We start from the raw sequence: 22,049 nt of genomic DNA on the forward strand, positions 1-22,049 counted from the left end.
AGCCATGCTTAATAGTATACTACACAAATCCCAAATGAATCATCTCATTATTGACAAAAAATAGATTTAAATGAATGAAAATAATAGTGCGGCAGCACTTATTGAATCAGCTCCTGCACACGTTGGTTTTATCAGTACGGCCGGAGCGTCTGAGGAAGGAGGTGGAAGCAGATGTTAGTTAGTTAAAGCTGATTCGCTCAGGCCTTTCCAGATGATAATATATTTTTCTTCTGTTATTTTCCATTTTTATTATAATAAAGTGTTTATGTATGTTTATGCACAGAGCAGAAAAAAGCGTGCATAACTGCATAACATAATTAAAACAACACATATTTGAAGCTAATTGATGATGATTATATTACCTAATGACATTTCTTTTATGATGCTACTGAACTGTATCCAACAGTAGAAAGTGTTTAGAAAACCCTGCACAGCCGCCTAATATTTGGCTGTAAAAAGGCATTAATAAATGCCACCAAAACCGCCGCACTGCCTTGGAGAAGATTAAGTGGCTCTCCCAGTAATCGCAGGGGTGGCTTTTTAATCCACAGCTTCTCCTTAACTCAGGAGAAAATGTCCTTCGGCAGGAAACAAGGGTGACGTGGTGATCAGCTCACGAGCTGCGTAGCGTCTCATACGTGTGTGATGGAAGCTGGAACCTGCTGCGAACGAAGGAAACGACCTGTACTGCTCTTGTTCTCTGCAATAAACTCATTTCCTGGTCATTACATCCTACAGGAGGTAAACAAATCTGATCTTCAAAGTCTTTTTATTGCTCAAACGATGAGATGGGAGGAGTTTTGCCTCATTTGTTAACCAGACAACAAAACCAGGAGAAAAACTGACCCACTCAGCTGAATGATTTTTCTTTTCCATTTGGGCATCAGTAAGATGTGTGTTAGCATGACAAATCCCAAGTCCCTGCAAATGAGACAAGTCCATTCGTGCCAAGCGGTTAAAACTTTTCACCAGCAAGTTTTTAATATCCCTGCAGAGGTTGCACGGAGAAAAGAGGGCCTGTGCTGAGCTGAGGAAATGCTGGCCGAGGAAAAAGCAGAATGGCGAGCTGACTGTAATAAAAGGTGGAGGCGGGAGGCGTTTCAGTCTCGCACTGGTACTGGCTAATCCAACATTAAAGCTTCCAATATCGTGTGTGAGCAGGAATCCGTCTGTCTCTGCGGTTCCATTCTTGTTTTCCTAGACTCATTTAGTTTGTTTTCTCCTTCCTAACTAGGTGCACTTGAGTTAAAAAAGCTCAAAGGTCCTTTGTCACTGCACCACTAAACTAGTGGAAACATCCCAAGGACTTTCCCCAGGACACATGAGACTCACAATGGGAACACACTAGTGAACTGCACCATCATCTGGCTTTGAAGAACCCTCGAAGACTATAAAAGTGTATTCATGATGGCAACCCAGTCACACGCTCCAGTCTTCTTCACTTACTGGAGTAAGGCCCGGACATCTTGGTCTCCAGCTCCTGAACCTGTTTAACCAGCAGGGAGATGTGCTGCAGCAGGTCTTTGTTCTGCAGCAGCAGCTGGTGGACTCGAGCCTGCGCCTCCAGTCGGGCCGTGGCCTCCGCGTTCAGCTGGTCCCTCAGAAGGTGGACCTGCAGGAGATGATGAGGTCAGAGGACAGACACGTCAGACATGTGGAAACAACGGACAGCGTAAACGTCAGCGTCGCTTCATGCTCTCAACATTTGGTTGGTCCCCAGCACAGATTAGGCTACCAAGTAAAGAACTGACTTTAAGGACTTTAAAGACATAATAAAAATGTATGTTAGCAAATAATGTGTGTCTTAAATTCCTGACACACATGTCACATATGTGCTGTCAATAAAGATCGTGTAGCTGCACAGATGACTTGTTTGATTTAACAGAATGAAGAACATCAACATCATCGGGTCATTTAATGCCACTACAACCCTGTCAGAGGCGCACCGACCCAGGACAACACACTTTTCATGCAGTGTCACATGAGCGTGTGTTTTATTGGTTTGACAGCGTTGCAGACAAACAGGGCAGTTTTGTGTTGCAAAAATGTTAAAATTAAAATGCGCGTTCATTGCAGAAGGCTGTTAAATACGCACAAATTATTCAGGATAGTCTGAGAGTTATGCAGACTTATCCTGACAAATCTTTATAGCTGCAGTGGTTTTATAGGTTCTGTTAGAGTGGAGAAGCTGAGCGGCTGAGAAGAAGCTCTTATGGAAGCTGAATGTTTGGAAGGGCAACATTAAAGAAAAGGCTGCTTCAATCAACCTGAAGGGATAAAAACTTCAATTACAGACTCAACCATTTACCAAAGGAATCCATGGAAGATCCAGTTCAGTCACTGACACACAAAGTTGCAAAGCTGAAGGCCTTCTCCTTCTCCATCGTGGGCCCACCTCCCACCTCCAGTCAGCCACCTCACCTCCAGTGAACCTCAAGGTTTCAAGTCACAAGAATTTTTCAGAGGAGACAGCGAGCTGAGAACTTAGCAACGATTTCCTGACGGAAGCTTCTACTCTCAGCAGTGTGATAAAGCACAACACGCAGTTTGAAGACACAACCCCTCCAAAACACAAAGACCTGCCGAAGGAGAGGTTGTAAGCGCGCTTTAATCCTCTACAAGTGTGAGATAAACGGCAGCGTTCCACAGTGATTCTCGCTACTTTGGCTGACGGCTTCATCGACGCCCCAATCGACTGTGGTAAAGGTCAAAAAGGAAGCAGACTGCAAAGTCTAAATGTCTCAATGTGTCACTTTGTTGCCCTCTCTCTTTGTGTTTCAGCCCTATCACTCCCCCAGTTGGGATAAGTGAAATTAGAGGGCCTCTCATCACTCTCCCTCCCGCCACCCAGGAAATAAAGTGGTGAAGACGACACTCGTCTCCTTCCAATATCCTTGCACTTAGCCACAAATGGAGGTGATTCCGCCGTGGCGTTGGGGTCTGGCTGCCGCTGCAGACCTCATTTGTAAAGACTAACTTGCTGATGATGAGTTTGGCTTCACAGGCGACAGCTTCTTAAACTGAGCTATGGAAGGAGGGGGTGCGACTTTGACACATCCTGGTCTGCTGACAAATCAAAAGGCACATTAGCCACACTGATGCGGTTCACAGTGAGACCTTGGGGGCTACTGCCACATCTGTCCAGATGCTGTCCACCTTAAGAGCTGCAGCCAAACTCATAGTGGGCTAAACCACCAAAGGTGGAACAGAAGAGACGTCTTTATCTTGTCATGTCATTGGCTCAGCGGGGTGCACCACAAACACTGAGGTCTCTGCAGGTTTCTACCCCGAGTCAGTTTGGCCATGAATAGCAGCACTGATGCTGTGAGAGAGAACCTGCTGGGAATTTGATTTCTGTCCTCTTATCCGAACACTGGAATGAATTTAGAGCTTCAAGCAACTGAAATGTATCCTTGAGAACAGTAATTAGGCTTCAACAACCCTCCCATTTTCTGTTGAAGCTGTTCAAAACTAAAGGAACACGCTCAAAGTTGGTAAATGTGTTTCGTGCTTTTACAGAAGAAAAGTTAATTCAACTGATTTTTAGTACATATCTAAATTCATATCTAAATATCAGCTTGCATGTTCTGCTCTAAACTTCTGGCAATACAAAAATAAGCTCAAAGAGATAAAACTCTCAGGGCCTGTGGACTGATCTGAGAAACAGAGCAGTGTAGACACTAACAGATGAGGCTGTTGCAAATGATACCAATTCCTCTTAAAAGGAGACTGAGACCCAGCGACTCCGCTCGGCTTGTTTGTGAGGATGTACCCTTCACACGGGATTACCGACACTGCAGTGCCCGCCCACGCCACGTCCCTTTGATGTTCGGCGCTTGAAACCCCTCCAACACTTTTATCTAATGTTCCGAGCAATAAACGGAACCATTTTGCTGGTGCAACGATAAGGAAGAAATGGAAATTCACTGGAGTGCGCCGGAGCAGCAAAGGTCTGAAACAGAGAGTCACAGGGCGATGAAAAACCAGCCAAAAATAAGGAAAAATCAACAGCAGAAGAAGAAAAGAAGAATGAAGGGGAGAGATATCGAGCCGTTGGTGTCGTGACCAGGTAGAACAGGAAATGCCATCAGATTTGGGAGAATAAAAAGGTGAGCCTCAGTATAGAACCAAATTTTAAGGGGCTCAGCAGCTCTTAGGATCCTTACAGAAGCAGGAAGGGGAAAAAAAGCTGTGAAATCAGACATGAGCTATAAAGGTCATCTAATTTCTCTACAAGCTAACCATCAAAAGATCCACCTGTATTAATCATTGACTTGTGTTGTAAAAGGAGCAGCACCTACTCTTTTAGATCTACACCTGATTCTTTGTTTGGGTCTGAAACAAAAGGCTCGTGCTGACTTCAGCAAGAAAGGTGAGTTCGTCCTTCACACACACGCTCCCACACACAGATAATCAGTCTCCCACACTCTATTAGGGCATCAGCAACGGAATCCGCCCCCTTCCTCTTCAAACGTGATGATCATTTGAGTAAAACTAATACGTTTTTCATCCTCCCGTCTGACCTTCAGTGGTGGAGAAAGCTCTCCTCCCTCCTGACGGCTGCAGACAAGTTTCACACGGGAGGAAACTGGTCATAACGGTCGAAGAGAAAGACAGATTTTAGAATTATCTGTAATAAGCACAAACATTTTTTCCCCATTTTCTTCCAATTAGGAGCCAAATGGGCTGAAAAATGAAAGAACGCATATTTATGAATGCATGTGGAGTTTAAATATAATAATTAGGCCACATTTTACACAGTTCTAATTATAAAAACCCATCGTCTTTAATTTAGTTCAATTTAACTTGATTTATATCGTGCTGCTTCCGTCAAGCTTAAGATTGATGAGTTCTTTACAGAAGCCCGGAGCCCAATCCTGCGGCAAGAAACTGTTGTTGCTTCCAATTCATGAGCTTTTTACACACACCAGCATCTTAAGAGTTTCAAACAACAGAAGGCTTCGCCAGTCAGCTGTTTCAAAAATGCATTTCTCATTTCTTCCCATTGTTTTGCCATAAACTGTGAGGTTTTCCACTCTTGTGGTGGCTGTTTACAGTGATAACAGCTTATTCCGGCGAGCGCCCTCCTCTCACCGCCACAGCAGACCTTCACACGCTTTATTAAACCGTCTGCGACCCAGCGAGCAGGTATGAGGCGGATCTCACGAGCGGATCACGAGGTGTGTGAGCAGCAGCGAAGGACAAAGACAAACATTCCTTGTTTGACGACGAACAGGAAAGATGACATTTTTTATGAAACACGTGACAACAACTGCTGCTCCAGACTCCTCACACGTGTCAGGAAACTAATGAAGGTGCAAAAATGGGCTGACAAGTTGGAAACCACAACCTCGGGATAGATGACACTCATCGGCAACACCCAGAGACGTCCAGACGTCCATCAGGGGACAGTACAGTTTTAAGGGTGTGTGTGTGTTGTCAAACTCCGGAGACTAGCATGTAGACAGAAGAGCTTTAGTCAAACAGAGCTATGAATGATTAGGTGGACACTGTGAGTGAGCGCGTGCAGGACAGATGTCTCAGGAGTGTCCTCGGCATTGACGTCTTATTTGCTTTTAATCCCGACTGGACAGCAGGACGGTGCAGATCTCTTTTGCTCTGTCAATCATCTTTCAGGCTCAGGATTGACTGAATTTTCTATTTTTCCTTCGCACTCTGGTCGTCAGTGGTGGATTTCATATCGATTAAATAAAGAATAAAAGACCCAACAGCCCCAGGCTGCCTCCAACCCAACAGTCTGCATGATGACTGGATGGACAGCATTATGTAGTTATTTATGTGTAGTGAGCCATAGGTCATGAACAGGCTCTTCAGACATTAATAAATTAATGTAAAGTGAAGGTTTCCCTGTCAGCTTACTTTAGGCTATTGCCACGGTCATGTTTTCACCTCTGCGATGCAGACTTATTGGCTTTGTTCACGTCAATCCACACTGCCTATTCACCAGTCACTACAGCGTAATGTAAGATTGTGCACAGGGCCTCAAAATGCAGTTACATACAGGCATAAGATGCATATGTTGACATACGTGCACATAAAAAGGTTCAGGCGTTGGAAGGTTAACTGAAGGAAATGTGGGTGTGTATCTGTACTTTTGGTGTAAATGCAGACACAGCTTGTGTATCAGTGATGATGAAAGTGTGTGTGCGTGTGTGTGTTCTCTCGCTGAGGGGAGAAAAGGTGAAACACTGAGGTTTACCTGTGCGACAGCCACTTGTGTCTGCTGCTGCTGCTGCTGGAGCTGCTGCTGCAGCAGCTGGATCTGGTGGTGGACCGACAGGGGGGCGCCGGGCGGCAGCGCCCCCGATACAGGCAGGAGCATCCTGGGGCTGGACATCAGCAGAGACGCCTCTTCTGGAGCCTGGAGGAGTGGCAATTGGGAAAAACAGTTTCAGCTTCCAGATAAAGTTTGAGGGGCCAAAGAAACAGAACAGAGTAATGAATAAAACCCTCTAATCAGAGCAACAATCAACACCATCAATGATATGCCACAGAGAACAAGCAGCCATCAAAACACAAATTAGAATTTGAAATGTGAAAATGCTGATTAGTTACACCAGCGTGGAATGAGGATGCAAATCAGTTTGGAAGCAGTCTGACAATAATGAGCTTTGGGAATCAGTTCTCCTCCTTACACCGTCAAGCGTGTTTCCTAGCTCTGCTCTCCGCGTCCTCGCCATCACTCAGCTGATCCGAGCGGAGTTTCTGCGCCGCAGTTACGCAACTCTCACCCTAAGGGTGACCAATCAGGAGTCTCTCTGCCAGGGTCGGCGCAGCAAAGTGCACATTTGACGCAGATGACAATACGTGCACTCTACGTCCCTGCTGGGGCATCTGTCCATGAGCCGCACAGCTGGAGGAGCTCCAGACCGGTACAGATGGACTCAGCGGTGCCACTCAGAGGCAGAAAACAGGTCTGTGTTTATCTTTTACTGGGTCTAAAACACGGCGGCGTCCAGTTGACCGGTAAAGCGGTTTGAAACACACCCTTGACAGACATGTTCGACAATCACAGATGAACGTTTTCACTCCAAAAGGCTTGAAAATAGACCCATCATTAACTTGGTTCACAGCCGAAGAGCTGAATGTTCCTTATTCTGCTACAGCCAATCCTGAGGACAGAAGGCTGAGGACTGGAAGTAAAAAGGAAAAGCCCCAAATACCAAACACCTTTTGTTCTTTCTTGCTTTCCGACCAGTGAGTTTGTAACTAAGGAAGGATTTGTGAGACAAACTCTCTGAAGCTGAGTTTAGACCACTGACTCCAGTGGGAGTTACCAGTGTCAGTAGCTTCCAGCCTCTTCCAGCCCAGTTAATGATCCACAGACACAGGTTAACACCTCACCCCAGAAACTAAAATAAAACCCAGAATGAGGTTCAGATGAATGATAAACTTAACTTACCCTGAATGCATCACTTAACCATCTTGTGATGCATTCGTGTGCTGTTCAGGAAGTTCCGGTATTAATAGAAGTTTGAAAACAAACATAGAAAATGAATCTAAATGAAGGCGACGCACAGCCTGGGAACACTTTTCCCCTCTGGACTAAATGATGTTTCTGACTGAATATCAGACTGAAATATGTTCCCTCGCTTTGACCTGCAATTACCACCCCCCCCCCCCCCCTTCCCTCACCCCCCCCAGGCAATTGCTATAATTTGCAAAAAAGAAAAAACACTTTGAAAGCTAGAAGGGGATTTATTCTCTGGAGGTGCCAAGTGCCTGAAACTTCTCCTCAAAGATGATGAGCCAGAAAAGGTCTGCAGCATAAAAAATATGGAAGATGCTGTGCGGAATGATGATTCTTGAAAAAAAAAGGAAGACATTTAGAACCTTTCGCGCTTCAGTAATTGAAATTTAAAAAATGCACTTAAGAGCAGAGACATCCATCATTTTCAAAGTTGATCACAGGGATGATTTCATGGACGGCTGACTGAAGAAATTAAAAAAGTGAAGCATTAACAGTGATCATTTTTAATTTTCAGACAAATTCTGAATCCAAATACTGAATCCAGCTTGAATGTTGATACTGAGGACACGGGCACGCACACGTATAAGGTCCAAACATTAATTAACATTCATTAATTAAGAAAACAACATTCCATCCCAAGCTGCTTCCAAAGGATGACATAGTTCCTTCTGAAAACAACTGCAGTCGGCCAAAGAGGAACGTTAAGGCCGGTTTTAGCGTTTATTCTTCATTTTTTTGCACCTTCATTAAGGAACCAGGAGGAATGTGCCATCCAGCGCGACCGAGCGTGCACAGGTGATGATTTGGCATGTTTGTCTTTCTCCATCCTTCTCATGTCCAAGGCAAACAGCAAGATATGGCCTCCAGACGCCGCTTGTTAGGAAATATCTTCACCTGTGTGCCAAGTTTCCCTCCAGGCCCTCCGATTATTTCAGCCTCCCTCATTGTGCTCTCCCTCAATTATTGCTGCTGTCCAAATAGTGTTAAATGCCACTCCTGTTTCCAAGGCTAACGGGCGGCCTCGTTAATCGCTAATGATGTCATTCGCTCCCAGAATTGATTCCGTTCCTTTTCGCCGCAACACTTTTGTCATTTAAGGTTTAGTTTTGGTGTCCAAAGCATGAAGAACCCAGTTATCTTTGAATATTCTGGGACAAAAACAATGCTCCAAGCGTGAGCGCAGAATAGTTAATAGCTAATTAACGAAGAATTTGAGGACTCCTGATTTAAACAGGAGGTCTTAAATCAGGCAGAAGTGTGTCCAAATGCACACTCTTTTATGTATGTATGCGGATTTAACAGGAGATTAGGGATTACAACCGTAAAAATGTATTTACCTCCAGGTTTGCCGAGCGAAAAGGAGCGTTAATAACTGCCTGGAGTCTTTACCGAGTAATAAATAATAAATAAATGACACAAGACTGGGGGAAATATTCTGAGCTTCCATGCAAAAAGAGAGTGAATAGAGTCCACGATGTGAATGAGAAGAGAACAATGTGTTCATCCAGCCCTCAATTCAAGGATGATGACAAAATATTGAGTCTGAATGAAGACCAAAGCCAGGCTGGCGAAGCCATGAAAACACAACCCACAGCCGTTGCACCCTGGAAGCAGCCCCCCCCCCCCACTACCTTTTTCATCAATCAAACCTTCAACAAAAACAGTTCCTCCTGCACCCAGGTCAGAACACAGGAGAAAGCTGCTGCCGGAACCACTGCAGGCAGAGAATCATCTCAGCAACACAGGAGTGGTGAGGAAACATCATGAATACCTCATGCTGCCCTTCATTATCGCCTCATTTATTAGCTTTAATGAAGGCCAAGCTTTTCAGGAGAATTGTTCCACTTTCAGGGGGGTCTAGCCTCACATCGTTTCCATGGTGATGTGAGATTTAAATACAAGTACTGCAAGTTTTCATGGTCACAGGAAGAAACAGACGATTCAAACTGCGATCATTTGTACGATGCAAGGCTGAAATTCCACATCTTTGAAATTCTGAAGTTGTTGAACGATTCCTCTCTTCAAACTAATAGAAGACTCTTTTGCAGACTACAGAGACCCCCCCCCCCAAATCCAGGTGAGGTTCTAGTCTTGTAATTTATATGTCAGAACCAAGTGAGGAGCGTTGCTGATGGAAGAGGGAGGTGCTGTCAGCGGAGTGCCTCCTGCAGGGCAACACTGACGGATCACGGTGTTTACACCAGCATGACAGAGTCCCAAAGTCATCCGCAGCCAGAAGCTCCAGGAGGATTGTGTGTGTGTGTGTGTGTGTGTGCGAGAGAGAGAGAGAGAGAGAGAGGAGAGAGAGAGAGAGAGCAGATGCAGATTAATACTAAGATGGAGATCTCAAGATCACTTGATGGAGATGTTTTGAATCAGAGAGAAAGGTGCTGAATTAGCCTCTTCAACCCTTCAGCAAAGACAGGTTGACAATAAAATGCAGAGGCTGGAGCACATTTTCTGTTATTTTAAGATGAAACTGATTAGGCATCTTTACCAGGAAACTATTTCAGCGTGACAGTTGGGACCGTTCGGTCATATCAGTTTGATTAGTTTTTATATATGAGGCTGTTTCAAATTACTTTTTTAGGCAGCAGGTGAACTTTAATTGTGAAGCTGAACGTGAAACATCTGACACCGTTCACCCAAGATTTGCTGCAGACAGCTCCTGATCTAGAGATTTCATGCTTTTCTTTTCAAACAGAAGCTATAATTAAAAGTTTAAAGAAACCAAATGGGGCAGAAGGAATGTTAAACAGCGGAATAAATTCGGTTTTCTCACTATGTTTCGCACCAAATTGTCTCCTGGCTGTCACAAGCCTGAAGGCAACAACATCCTTGACAATTTCTGACGCAGATTCATTTAGCTTGGACTCCATTTAGCTAACATTGATCGAACTTTTTAATTATGTGCAATGCTGGGTTGTTCTAATTGTGGGCACATGAATGAGGGAAAAGCTGAGATGAAGGAAACTGCAGCAACTTCTGTGAGAGTCTCATTCATTTGAGACACATGTCGAGAAAACCGGCGAATCGCTTGTGACAAAGTGACAAAAGGCCAGGGAGGAACTAAAAAAAGAACCGTTTCTCACTGAATCAGGTGGGCTGGTGCCGTCAGGCGGGATGATAAAGCAGAGACAGGTTTGGCTTATGCGGCAACTTTCTACTAGAAGAGACGAACAGTTGCCCTGTGATGAATCCGGCTCATCATTTTGGTCTTGTGATCAATACATGACACCGACACATTCTGCCACCTCAGCCTGAATGTCCCAAAAAGACTCTTAATATCCTCCTTGGACACTTTGCCAAATACATAATAATACATCACCAGTGACACAGAAGGCACATTTTCTTTGGATGGATGCTTCCGTCTGCATCATGTTTGCCAAAGTTGTCACCGCGCACTTCCAGAATGATGTTTTTGTGTCCCCGACTGAAGAAATCAAACTAATGTCAGACGGTTTTCCACCTCTGAGCACGTGCCAAAGACTACAGACTGGAAACGGCACCGCCGGCGAAAGAGAGGAACGAGAGCTCCGCGATTCTGCTGTCAGGAGGAAGTTCTGCATCAACAACCTTGAGATTTACCTCATCCGTCCCACCGCTGGGCCACTGAATGAGTTCAGTGAAGACGGGACGATGCGACGAAAATACACAAAATTGATCCTCAAAGTGGACAAATGACACGTTATGTGCTGAAATCCCCTTCAGTTCAAAACTGATCAGTATAATTTAAAAGGAATGAATGCACATGTTTATGGGGACTGGCGACTCCCAGTCCCCCCCCCCCCCCCCCTAAAATATTCAGATCATACTGTTTATGAATTGCTGCCAAATTGATCCTGAGCCCAAACAGAGAGTGTGAATAGTACACATCACCCCCTTCACTGTTACAACCTCACCCCCGCGCTCTGTAAATCCCACCAACCCAGGCAGCTGCTGGAAGGCGTCCTGGGGGGGGGGGGGGGGCAGTATTTCAGCCCCGGCAGGCCAGAGCGCAGACAGACCGTCCGACTGAGAGTATCAAATCTCCAACACGACAAGCTCTCACAAACACAAACATCTACGCGGGGGGGTTAGCGTGGCAGCTCCAGGAGCTCAGAGGCTGCGCTGAATAAACATTCTTGTAGCCGTTTCCAAACACTAATGTGCTTCCTGTTGCTCACTATTCCCCTCACACAAGGTTTCCTCCTTCCATTTCTTTGTCCTATCATTTTTCCCGTTCATTTGATCTTGTTCCTGGTCACCACGACGGAAAGGTGGCTATAATTCATACGTTTTAGGATGCATTTCTTCACCAGCTAATTACGTTCAATGATGGGCAGGAGTCCACATAAACACACACAATAAACACACACAAGGGTAGCTGACCTTGCGTTCTGAGTGCTTCAGCCCAGTGGTGCTGGCAGTGGCGTCCAGATCGGTCACCCCTCTGTTGGAGTTGGACTCCTCCACCGTCGGGACCTGGCTCACTTCCTCCGCATCGATATCCGTCTCGTCGGTGACCGACGCCGTCTTCTCGCCACCTGTTAGCTGGTGATCTGAACGGAGGAAGGTACACACACATACAGGTGGATAAGCACGCACGCCTGCACACACAGACACGCGCACATGTGGGCATGAGCATGTTCACACGCACACACACATGGGTGGACACACAAACACAACAAAGTGAGAAACACCACCAGAAAACAGTCGTGTGCGCTTAAAACGTGAACATATCAGAGGCAAACAAACCCTATTCATACACATTTTTATCAATTATAAGAAAAAATGTCATAAAACAGGGGTGAGTGGATGAGTAAAGATGATATTTTTACTCAGATGTTGTTTAGTGCCCAGTTTTAGACAGGCACCCCCTATCTAGATTGGCATTTGTAACCAGGGAACATGCCTACACTAAAAATATATGTGTCATTAGAGGCGCTGAAACCACACTCACCTAAATGAGTTACAGTATTTCAGCCCAGAACAGAAGGGAAGAACTCTAAAGTAGAGCCTTTATGGATGGAAATACCTTCAAACTTTTTAAAATCACTCCAAAAAACATCATACTACTAATGCATTTTAGTCTGTAAATAGGATGATACTGCATTAATATCAATATTTCTTTGGTGCTAAAGTATTTTGCAGACTCTGGATCAACAGAACACACAGGGAAAAAAAGATCTGGCCTAAATCAGTTTTTGAAAGCTTTTCTTCCCGTTCAGTACATTACGTTAGTGAAACTGCCGAGAGCCTGAAAGAATTCCCACCGACGTGCTGGAGGTTTAGAGTTCACGGCTCGCTGGTTTTGTTTTGTGCCCCGTTAATGTGAACTGTCATTCTTTACTACTGACTGAGTCTTTGCAACCGCGACGTTATGTTAGCGCTGAAAAACCACCATATTCCTCCGGAATGCTACCGTTTCAACACCAGCCTTCCGTGATTTCTCCCTCTCTCCCGGTGCTCTTACTTCCCACCCACTGCTCCATCCTTGCTGATGCCCATTTTTCCCTCTCCTCGTCCTTCACGTTGTATTTTCGTTCTCCAATATCCATCTCTTCTTCCTTCTTCCCTCCATTGTCCACTCTTGCTCCAGCTCCATTTCTCTAATCCGCAGCCTTCCAGCCTCCGCTGCTCTCCCCTTTTATTGCCATGATAATTAGTTCTTGAGATAAGCTCACTGGTTGTGCACACAGCTCTGGTGATGCTTAACCCACCGTGACAGTGTGTGTGTCTGGGCACGGTTCTGTGTCTGTGTGAGGTCCTTTCTCTGCGTTCGTGTACAGTGGGGGATCTCGGGACTCATCAGCATGTAAAAGGGAGCTCATCACAGAAGAAAGGAGGTGGGCGCGCTGATAAAGTCCGCGGCTCTCAGATCAGGGTGACCGGCTGTGACCACCGCCTCCATGGTCTGAAAGAGCCTCGCCGAGGTGAGTCTGACCCCGCTACGGAGCAGCACGCCCCGGGGCCGCAGCTCACTTCATCCCGGCCGGCAGATAAAAAGGGCTCAGCCCACCAGTGCTGTTGTGCGCTGTCCCCATTTCCTTTGGACTGACTCACTCATCCGTGATATTCCCAGCAGCACAGCGCTCTCCCGCCTGCCAATTTCGACACAATGCAGGCAGGGATGCGTGTTTATGTCCGCGGCGGCTTGTCCTGTCCCAAGAAAATGTTTAGATGCCTGAAACATCTGAAATGATCTTTGTGCTTCTTCATTCATTTCACCATCACCATCACATCACCATCCTCTCCTCCATGATGTGAGGTGAAATCGGTTCTCCTTGCAGGCACCTGCTGTTTTGGGTGCAATAAAATTATTGACACGTCACTTTTGAGTCCCCATAAACGCAGCGTGATGCATTCAAGCATCCCACTTTATGAAACTTTTTTTTGGGGGAGATTAGCTGTAGGCAGGAGGGGAGCAACGAAACAAGCTAGCTAACGTGAGCTGTCACGAGATGTTGGCTCGCTTCCTTGACGATTGCCTCCAGCTAACTCAGGCACCCAGGAAATGCTGTCAAATTTAAAAATGTAAAGGGGCGTAGAGTTCAGTGTATGACAGAACATCAGTGCGGCTGTTTTACAGCAACGGTTAAAGCCATCCAAGCTGAGGGGCGTAGAAAACATCAGCTGACCCAAAGACCACAACAGGCCGCGAACGACCTTTTAAATGCACCGTTAAACTTCTCGATGGCTTGCTGGAAACGGCAGGAAATGAAAGTCTTCTCATGAGCAGCTGGCACCTGATGTTCACATTTACATGGATTTCCTGTTTGACATTAATGTCCCATTTATGCTCCGGTTGCACGAGGTGGAGTCTGGGTACCTGCGACAGCCGAATCGTTGGCGTTCTTCTCGCAGTCCTCCTGTCCGTCTGCGCTCTGCTGCGTGTGCTGCAGACTCAGCTTGTGACAAACCTCGAAAGCCTGGCCGACGGTCCGAACGATACGCATGGCTTGACTCTGGCGAGATGGTGAGAGGAAATGAAAGAAAGACACTCGGTTATTCCCTGAACAATAGGAGTCACATTCCTATTCATGAGTCAGGAAATATTAACAAGACTGTGCCTTTCTGGAAACTTTAGTTCAGGGTAATTCTCAATTCTCTTCAACAACTTTTCTTATTTCTCCCTTTAAACAAACGGAAACTTGCAGCGAAACGTAGAAAAGTGGAGCAAACACGGTCAGATAAAAATGTCAAGAATTGAATAAGCATTAAGTACACGAGTGAATGAAGTCGATCGATTCAAATCAATCTTTATCTTGTGAACGTTTAAATTACTATTTATACAAGCGCGTGAGGGAAAACTGGCATCGAATGAGTCCAAGGTGAGTCGGAGAGTGAAGAAAATCAGTGCGAGAAATCAGATATTGGAGGGAAAACTGGGAATCTGCACCGAACACATGCATGAAATATCTCCATTCAATGCAGCGTCCGTGCATGTGGCTAAAATCCAAATGTTATTGACTCAGGCTGGTGATAATGAGGCGGCTCAAGACTCAGGTGGCTTTAGACAAACTCCTGTGTTGACTAATGACTGAAGATGACACATCCTCAGCTGCACTGTGGCTGGGAGCCCACTGGTCTAGACTGCAATCTTCAGAGCTGCTGATGTGCAGCGATGCTACAAAACACCAAATAGCTGTTTAACCATTTCCATCAGGAAGAGGCCGATTCTGTCTTCACCACATTTGAACCCTGCTTTGCCCTCATGTGTCAGAACCCAAGTGTTTCTCAGGTTCTGCAGACCTAACTGAACCCTTCCCAGCGTGTTTCTGTCCTTCATCAACCCCGTCTGCTCTGGCTCGTGGCAGTGCTGAGGTGCAGAGGAAGAAATGATTTGATTCAGGAGGGCCGATGTTCAGGCCGCTAACACAACCACCCTCGACGAAATGAGCAGAACCGAAGCAGCGTGGAAAGAAAAGCCAGAACAGAATCAACGCTGCAAAAGGACAAAATCCCTCCTTGGCCCAGATATCAAGTGTGGCGCAGGCTCCTGTTTAATCCCTCAGTGTTCTAGTGGCGCACATTCCAGAACCAGTCAAGAACATTCAGAGGCAGTAAATGACTCATCATCAGGGTGGGAGTCATAAATTACATATGATAAAACAACACGTGCTTGTTGTGAGGTACCATTCTGGGGCAGAAAGCACACAAAGTTCAAGACTAATGAGTTTTTAAGTGAGAATAATGATGTTACTATCATTACAGGTTAGCATTAGCATCATTGCTCTGTCTCACTAAATCACTGATTAAATGCAGCGCCTGCTCAGCGAGCCAAAGTCACATATCCTTCACACCGTGATCGTGCGTGATTAATGACGGATGGTCCTGTACATGCTGTAAAAATGGTGCCCCCCCAAAGTTGTTCAACCTTTTAATTTCTGCACGATATTGGATTATAGGCTTTTCCTATTTTGTCCTGACAGAATCTGTATCATCCAATTCATCTCGCCTAAAAGAAATTTTAATGTAGGATGATGAACCAAATCTTGGTCTAAGACCTTGTTTCATTACTTTAATTGGTTGAAAATGACGGACGCGGGGACTGAAACCACTCCTCATTTCTGTGTACCGGCCTCTTTTCCCCAGTTTATCCTTTTAAAGTTCCATTTTAGACCAGATCAAGATGTGACGTTCGAGGCTCACAGCTGATAACCTGGACACCTGGATGGACGGAGACCCTCTGACCGGGTTATTGTTAGCTTTGATTCAGCCCCTCAGACAGACTGAAAGTGTCGAGAATAAGATGCTACTTGATAGAAGATGGGGACAAAGGGAACTTTTGATTATTAATATCTCCAACTTGAGTGATGTTTGAGTAAAAAAAAACAAACATCAAAACGTGTCGAGGCCAAATCCATCGAGCTGGTTCCCGCTGGTGTCCTCGCGCTGCTCGTCCAAGCAAAGCACAGTTGTTTTTTAAGCTTTTCAGCCAAAGCGAAGAGCTCTCAGAGCCGGCGTGACGCAGCTGCTGCGAGCTCCCATCAGGTGTGTCGTGGTTCCACCATCTTTGACCACAGAAACCAGAATTGCCTTTTTCAGTGTCTCGGTCTGTACACGTGTGTGCGCACGCGCGCGCTGGGATTTTAGGGGGACAGCGAAAGCAGCGCCGCTGTGGCTTATCTGGGATAAATTATGTACCGAGAAGGAAATGCAGCTGCAGGAATCCGGCTCACTGGCAGCCTGCAGATGCGGGAGAAGAGAGGATGAGGGAGAAGGAGACGGGGTGGGTTAGTTATGCAGCCGAGCTGACACACAGGAGAAGCAACGAGCGCACGAGAGAGCGCACGAGAGAGCCAGGTCTGCACACCGCCGCCGACACACGGCCGACGGGAGTTGTGCTCCTTTCCACAGGCTCCGCGTCTGAGTGACAAATCTCTTTAACGGTCCTGTCAGCTGCCTGGATCCATGCTGGGAGCAGCGAGTGTTTAGATGCACCACAAACACGCTGATTAATGGGATGGCGGGACGCGGCCACGCTGGTTAACCCAAGGTTCTGGGTTTGACTCCCGCTCAGGCCTGTCTTAACTCGTGCCCGCGGGTCCAAAAGCACACACTTTGGCTCCATCACCAACAACAGTGAGCTTCTCTTATCTTATCAATCAGTGAGGGTCGGTGACGTTCACGCTGGATCAGCAAACCCAGCTTTAACTCCATCTTTTCTCTTCAAAATCAGTAAAGAAAGACGGCATCGTTGATTTCTCTCATGGTCGATATTGTAAAGCACGGACACGTGAAATATGTGTCATTAATACGCTGAGCTGCGGCTTATTTACATCCTAGCACCACTGACTACTGAGGGGATTCATTAATTAGAGCATGCAGGAGAAATGGAAAGATGGAGGGATCATTTTAGTGAGGTATGGATATTCAATATGAAGTGCTTAAGGGTCATTAAATCCAATTTAAACCAAGCTGTCAAGAACACTTGGAGTCCTTATCTTTGGAATGCCAAAAACTGTCCGGATGCATTCACATATTGGGGCTCCACAATGATAAAATATTGACTGCTTATTCTGGAGCGATGCTTTAGCCACTCGAGCTATATTTAAAAATGATTTCTCTTCTTTTACAATGGGATTTTCCTTTTAGGACAGGATTACATCACACTTGGACTAATCCAAATAACATTTTAGATGCAAAGCTTCCCTCTTGGTTTATTAAAATTGATCTAAATTCCAATGATTGTCTGAGATAAAAGGTCTTAATTAAGCTTTTTAAAAAATATGAATCACTTTCTCTATTTAATCAGAGCAATTTGTTCATTCAAAGTGATCGTTGTCTTCAGGGTTTTCGCTCTTCCAGCTCAATATCGGAACATTCCGGACATCGATGCAGCTTTTGTGGGACTGCAGGAGGAAAGTTTCTTCAGTTCTTCATCTTTACTCAAGCGTCATCTGTGCTTTTGTTCCTTCTTGTTTTGAGAGCGAAGGTCACTGAAATGGAATAACTGGACCCAAAGACGGAGCAAACTCCCGTTTAAAGTGAGGCCACTTGCTGACAGTCCTTGACGGCAGCTGGACGGAGGACGTCCGTCCAGAGATTCAGCCCATTAACATTTGACACTGTGTCCATTACTCACTCTGTTCACCCAGCTGGGGAGCCTAAATATGAAACAATATTTATGAGCATCCGTTACCTGCTAGTAACCGTTTAATTAGAATTATGCCAGAAACAGATAAATAACATATTTGGAAAGTCTGACTTTAGGAGCTGGGATGGCTGCTTTTGTTTGGTCTGTTATTACTCAAAACACTGAAAAACTACATTGTTATTATTTTAATCCCTGTTTAAACGTATTTATTGTGTTCTGCATCATTGGGGGCATAAGCATTGTTGACCTGGGTGAAGCTACCGAGGCTCTTTAAGTTTATCAGTTACTTTATTATTTACTGTTACTAAAGGGAACGTTGGACTCTTGGTTCCATTGATCTGATATCACCTACAAGAACCTCGTTCATAAAGTGAACAAACTGAAAGTATTTCCATTTCTTTTGTAGAGAAAAGGAGAATTTTGCAGAGGTTTTTGTCCTTTTGGCTCGATTGCCGTTCAGAGCTGCTGAGATTTGTTTACTTTCTCAAACCAGAGAAATACACCTAAAACTATGGAGCACCGACATTACCTCAGCGGAATAATGGCAACTGGTCCTCGAGGCTAAAGGCCAGAACCAGAGCTTCACCCCCCCAGCAGGATTATCACTGAGGGTGAACGTTAGTTTGCTGCTGCTGCGACCTCAGAGAAATCAACACTGAAAAAGGAAATTTCCAAATTTGGGACACGTGGCTCCAGTATTCCTATCATTTCTGACCTGTGATATTGAATACACACACACGCACGCGCGCGCACGTGTGCTGCTTTAGTTTTCATTCTGATGGGAACTGTCTGGTCTCAATCACATTCACTTTAGAAGTATAACAGAGGTCAGGTTATTCATTATGCTCTATAGACCTGAACAAAAGAGGATAGCGAAACACACACACTCACACACACACACACACACACACACACACACACACAGACGCGCGCGGTGAGCATCTTTATGGCTCAGAGATTTAAAGTGCTGCTGTTCGTTTACTGCAGGTAGTTCAGAGGGAAATAAAGTCTGTCTAATCTTCTACTTCATCTTACACTCACAAAATGTAAAAAGACAAAGGAAAACAAGTCTCTCGGTGCATCTGCGTCCGATCAATAAAATGTTTTCATGAATTGTGACCAAACACCAGCATTTGTTTAAAAAAAATCTACCTTCCACTAAGCAGTAGAGATGCGCCGGTGGGGGCCTCCTCTGCCGTGTGTGACGGGTGGGCGCAGCGTGCCAGATAAGTTCACAGCAAAAAGAGAACAGTGACATGGAGGAAGGTACTGAACACACACTCTGAAATACAAAATCAGCCGGCTCTCTGACTCCAAACATCAGCCTGCCCAAGATTTAACTTTGGAAATGCAACTAAACAGTGAGGCTACAGCAGACTGGAAGGTTACACATGTGGTCCACCTGATGCAGTTTGTGCCTTCTGCCTTGAGTTGTATCATTGTGACATCAAAAAGCATTGTTACAAGCCTGGCGTGCACCATCCGTTAAGTCCCAACAGATAAGAGATCACAACAATGAACAAACAAGAAGATCCCAGACAAATTCCGACTGTGTGCCGGGTCTGAGGGCTGCAGACAGTTTCCATGTGGGTGAACAGAAAATGAACAGAAAATGGGGGGAAAACAACCCTTTTGTGTGTTTGAATCTACCAAAATCAGGACAGAACACGGCTCCGAGCTGCCTCTGCTGCCATCCGAAAAAAGGTGCGGGATCAGGTATATTTGTGGAGGGATAAGACCGACTGATGCAGTAGACTGTGTCAGACACACAGATCCTTTTTCCTCAGAATCTGATGGAAGCAGCGAAGCAAATCACTCAGCAGGAGACGTGTTCCAAACCCAGACGTGGCAGGTAAAACATTCCATCTAAACCTTACAGAGATCCCGTTAGCACAGCTTTGATTAATAAGCTGCAACTTAAAAAACAAACAAAAAAGACCTGAATGCACAGGAATGCAAACACTCACACACACACTCGAGAGACGTCCTGATTAGATGGAATGTGTGTCTGAAGTGTGTGTGTAAAGGTCTGTCTGTAACAGATAATGAGACATAGCGACTTCACCATCACACCCCATAAACGAGCCTGGAAAACTGGGATGGTATTTCCCGTCACACCACCATCCTCAGTTCTGCTACACATCTGCAGCGCATCACATCAGCGGACGTCCACATTGATATTCAGGCCTTCGACAATGACAGGCCTGTAGTCCCAGGAAGAGTTATTGCCCCGCAACAGTGGTGCGTCTCTTTATTAGAGGTTGTCAGGATGTGGCTCAGACAGCAACATGATTTAAGTGGGGAGGCGGTCGGGGAGGAGCGGAATCACTGAAAGCAACGCAGCTAACACAGTGGGAAAAACTGTCGGAATAAAACATTTAGGGGCTTCTGTTCCCCTTTTCCACCTATAAAAACTATTTTACGGGTGGGTGGTTGAAGAAAACAGAAGAAAACACATTTACTGATCCAAAATCATTTTAAAATCATTTTTCTCCCCACGAGTGCAGATGGAAACTCGTTTTTTGGGATGTTCCTTGAACCGGGAACGCCTGTTTCTCCTACCTTCTTCTTGGACTTGAAGACATTGCAGCGGAACACATTGCTCTGTCCATCTCTGGCGATATAGCTGAAAATCTTCAGATCTTGAGAGTCATGGGACACGTAGAATATCCTAAAAATGACATGAAATAGGTCAGGAAGCGGGGGGGGGGGGAATAGCAACTCTCGAAATGTGAGGCACAAACTTCAACGAAGGACAGAAAAAATATAACACAGTTCCAGCGTGTGGAGGCAGAACTACTGCACATAAAAACATCCTGCGTGAATGAAGCTGTGGGGGAATTTAGGTCTTAAACAACAAGCGTGCAACAGAGAAGAGTATAGAATATCCTGGAGAAAGAAATAAGCTAGGAGAGTGAAAGTACACAGAGAGCCGCAGGTGGGAGAACACTGCATAAGTGTTAAAACGAAACTGGCTGCTAACGATGAAAGAGCGGCTGCAGGAGAGATGTTGCACAGCTAAACACACGCTGACAAGTGAGCGAAACAGAGAAACGTCTGTAGAAGAAAATATGAAACAACGGAGGAGACGTTGCAGGCAGAAAAAGACTCTTCCCGAGCCTAAAATAAATAGATGTGCGTAGTCTCTGCGTACATGTGAGTGGAGTCAGGCGCTCGTGCTCACTGGCAATATTCTCCTCCACGAAAGGAGGAGGAAAATGTGTTTGATGCCTAAAGCTACCACATCAAACAGCCCACCGACGTGGCCTCTCTTTGATATGCCAACAAACCTCCACGGTAACCTGGACCAAATGCGTCAACAGAATTTTGAGACGCGTCAACGGAACCATGAAAAACTCAAGGAGGAATCTTTAAAGAAACCCTGAAAAACCAACCAAGGGGTAAAAGGTCCAGATGTTTGAGCTGCAATCCAGCACATTGCCATGGTAACATCACATGCAGCACAAGGTCCACCTGCAGGTCAGCTTCCATCCAGGTGTCACGCAGGATCAATGAGGCACTTTTGGTTTTGAGCTTTATTGTCAGTATGATTTGATAGTCAAGGTGAACGTTGCAAAGTAACTTCACCCTTTTCTAACGCCTCGCGGTTGCTTTTGGCTTCTCTCATTAGCTTCTCCTGACACCAAAATCTGTCTCCAGCACGCTCGTATGGATCAGATCTGACGCTACTCTGCTGGCTCGTTGTCAGCAAAGCAAAGTAATCAAGTATTTAATATTAATATAGGAGCTAGCTTCCGCGAAGTAACGCTAGACAGAAACCGGAGGGAACCCAGGGAAACACAGCAGCATGTTGTGTCCAGAGCACAGTCACCCGTTTGGGCTTCAGCGAGGAGGAGGACAGTGGACAGCCCCTGGACAGCCCCTGGACAGCCCCTGGAGGACGAAAGCCCCAATCATCACATGGACGTCCTCTCACGCACTCATGTGGTCGTGGAATTGGAATCAAAGGGGGCT

The 22,049-nt window shown here is 45.6% G+C and overlaps 1 protein-coding gene across 2 annotated transcripts in view; it reads right to left on the reverse strand.

Annotated features, from left to right (window-relative positions):
* LOC130528396 (carboxyl-terminal PDZ ligand of neuronal nitric oxide synthase protein-like) overlaps nt 1–22,049 on the reverse strand; it is a 75,549-nt gene that overhangs the window by 15,757 nt on the left and 37,743 nt on the right. The window contains exons 5-9 of one of the 2 annotated variants that reach the window (XM_057037708.1): nt 20,637–20,745; nt 14,304–14,439; nt 11,864–12,033; nt 6,221–6,382; nt 1,447–1,612 (exon numbers count right to left, since the gene is read on the reverse strand). In XM_057037708.1, the coding sequence (XP_056893688.1) occupies nt 1,447–1,612; nt 6,221–6,382; nt 11,864–12,033; nt 14,304–14,439; nt 20,637–20,745 (743 nt within the window). Of the gene's footprint in view, nt 1–1,446; nt 1,613–6,220; nt 6,383–11,863; nt 12,082–14,303; nt 14,440–20,636; nt 20,746–22,049 lie in introns of both variants that reach the window. The other variant, XM_057037707.1, reaches the window with a different exon arrangement.

The sequence above is a fragment of the Takifugu flavidus genome, chromosome 7, assembly GCF_003711565.1.
Source record: "Takifugu flavidus isolate HTHZ2018 chromosome 7, ASM371156v2, whole genome shotgun sequence".
Classification (NCBI taxonomy): domain Eukaryota; kingdom Metazoa; phylum Chordata; class Actinopteri; order Tetraodontiformes; family Tetraodontidae; genus Takifugu; species Takifugu flavidus.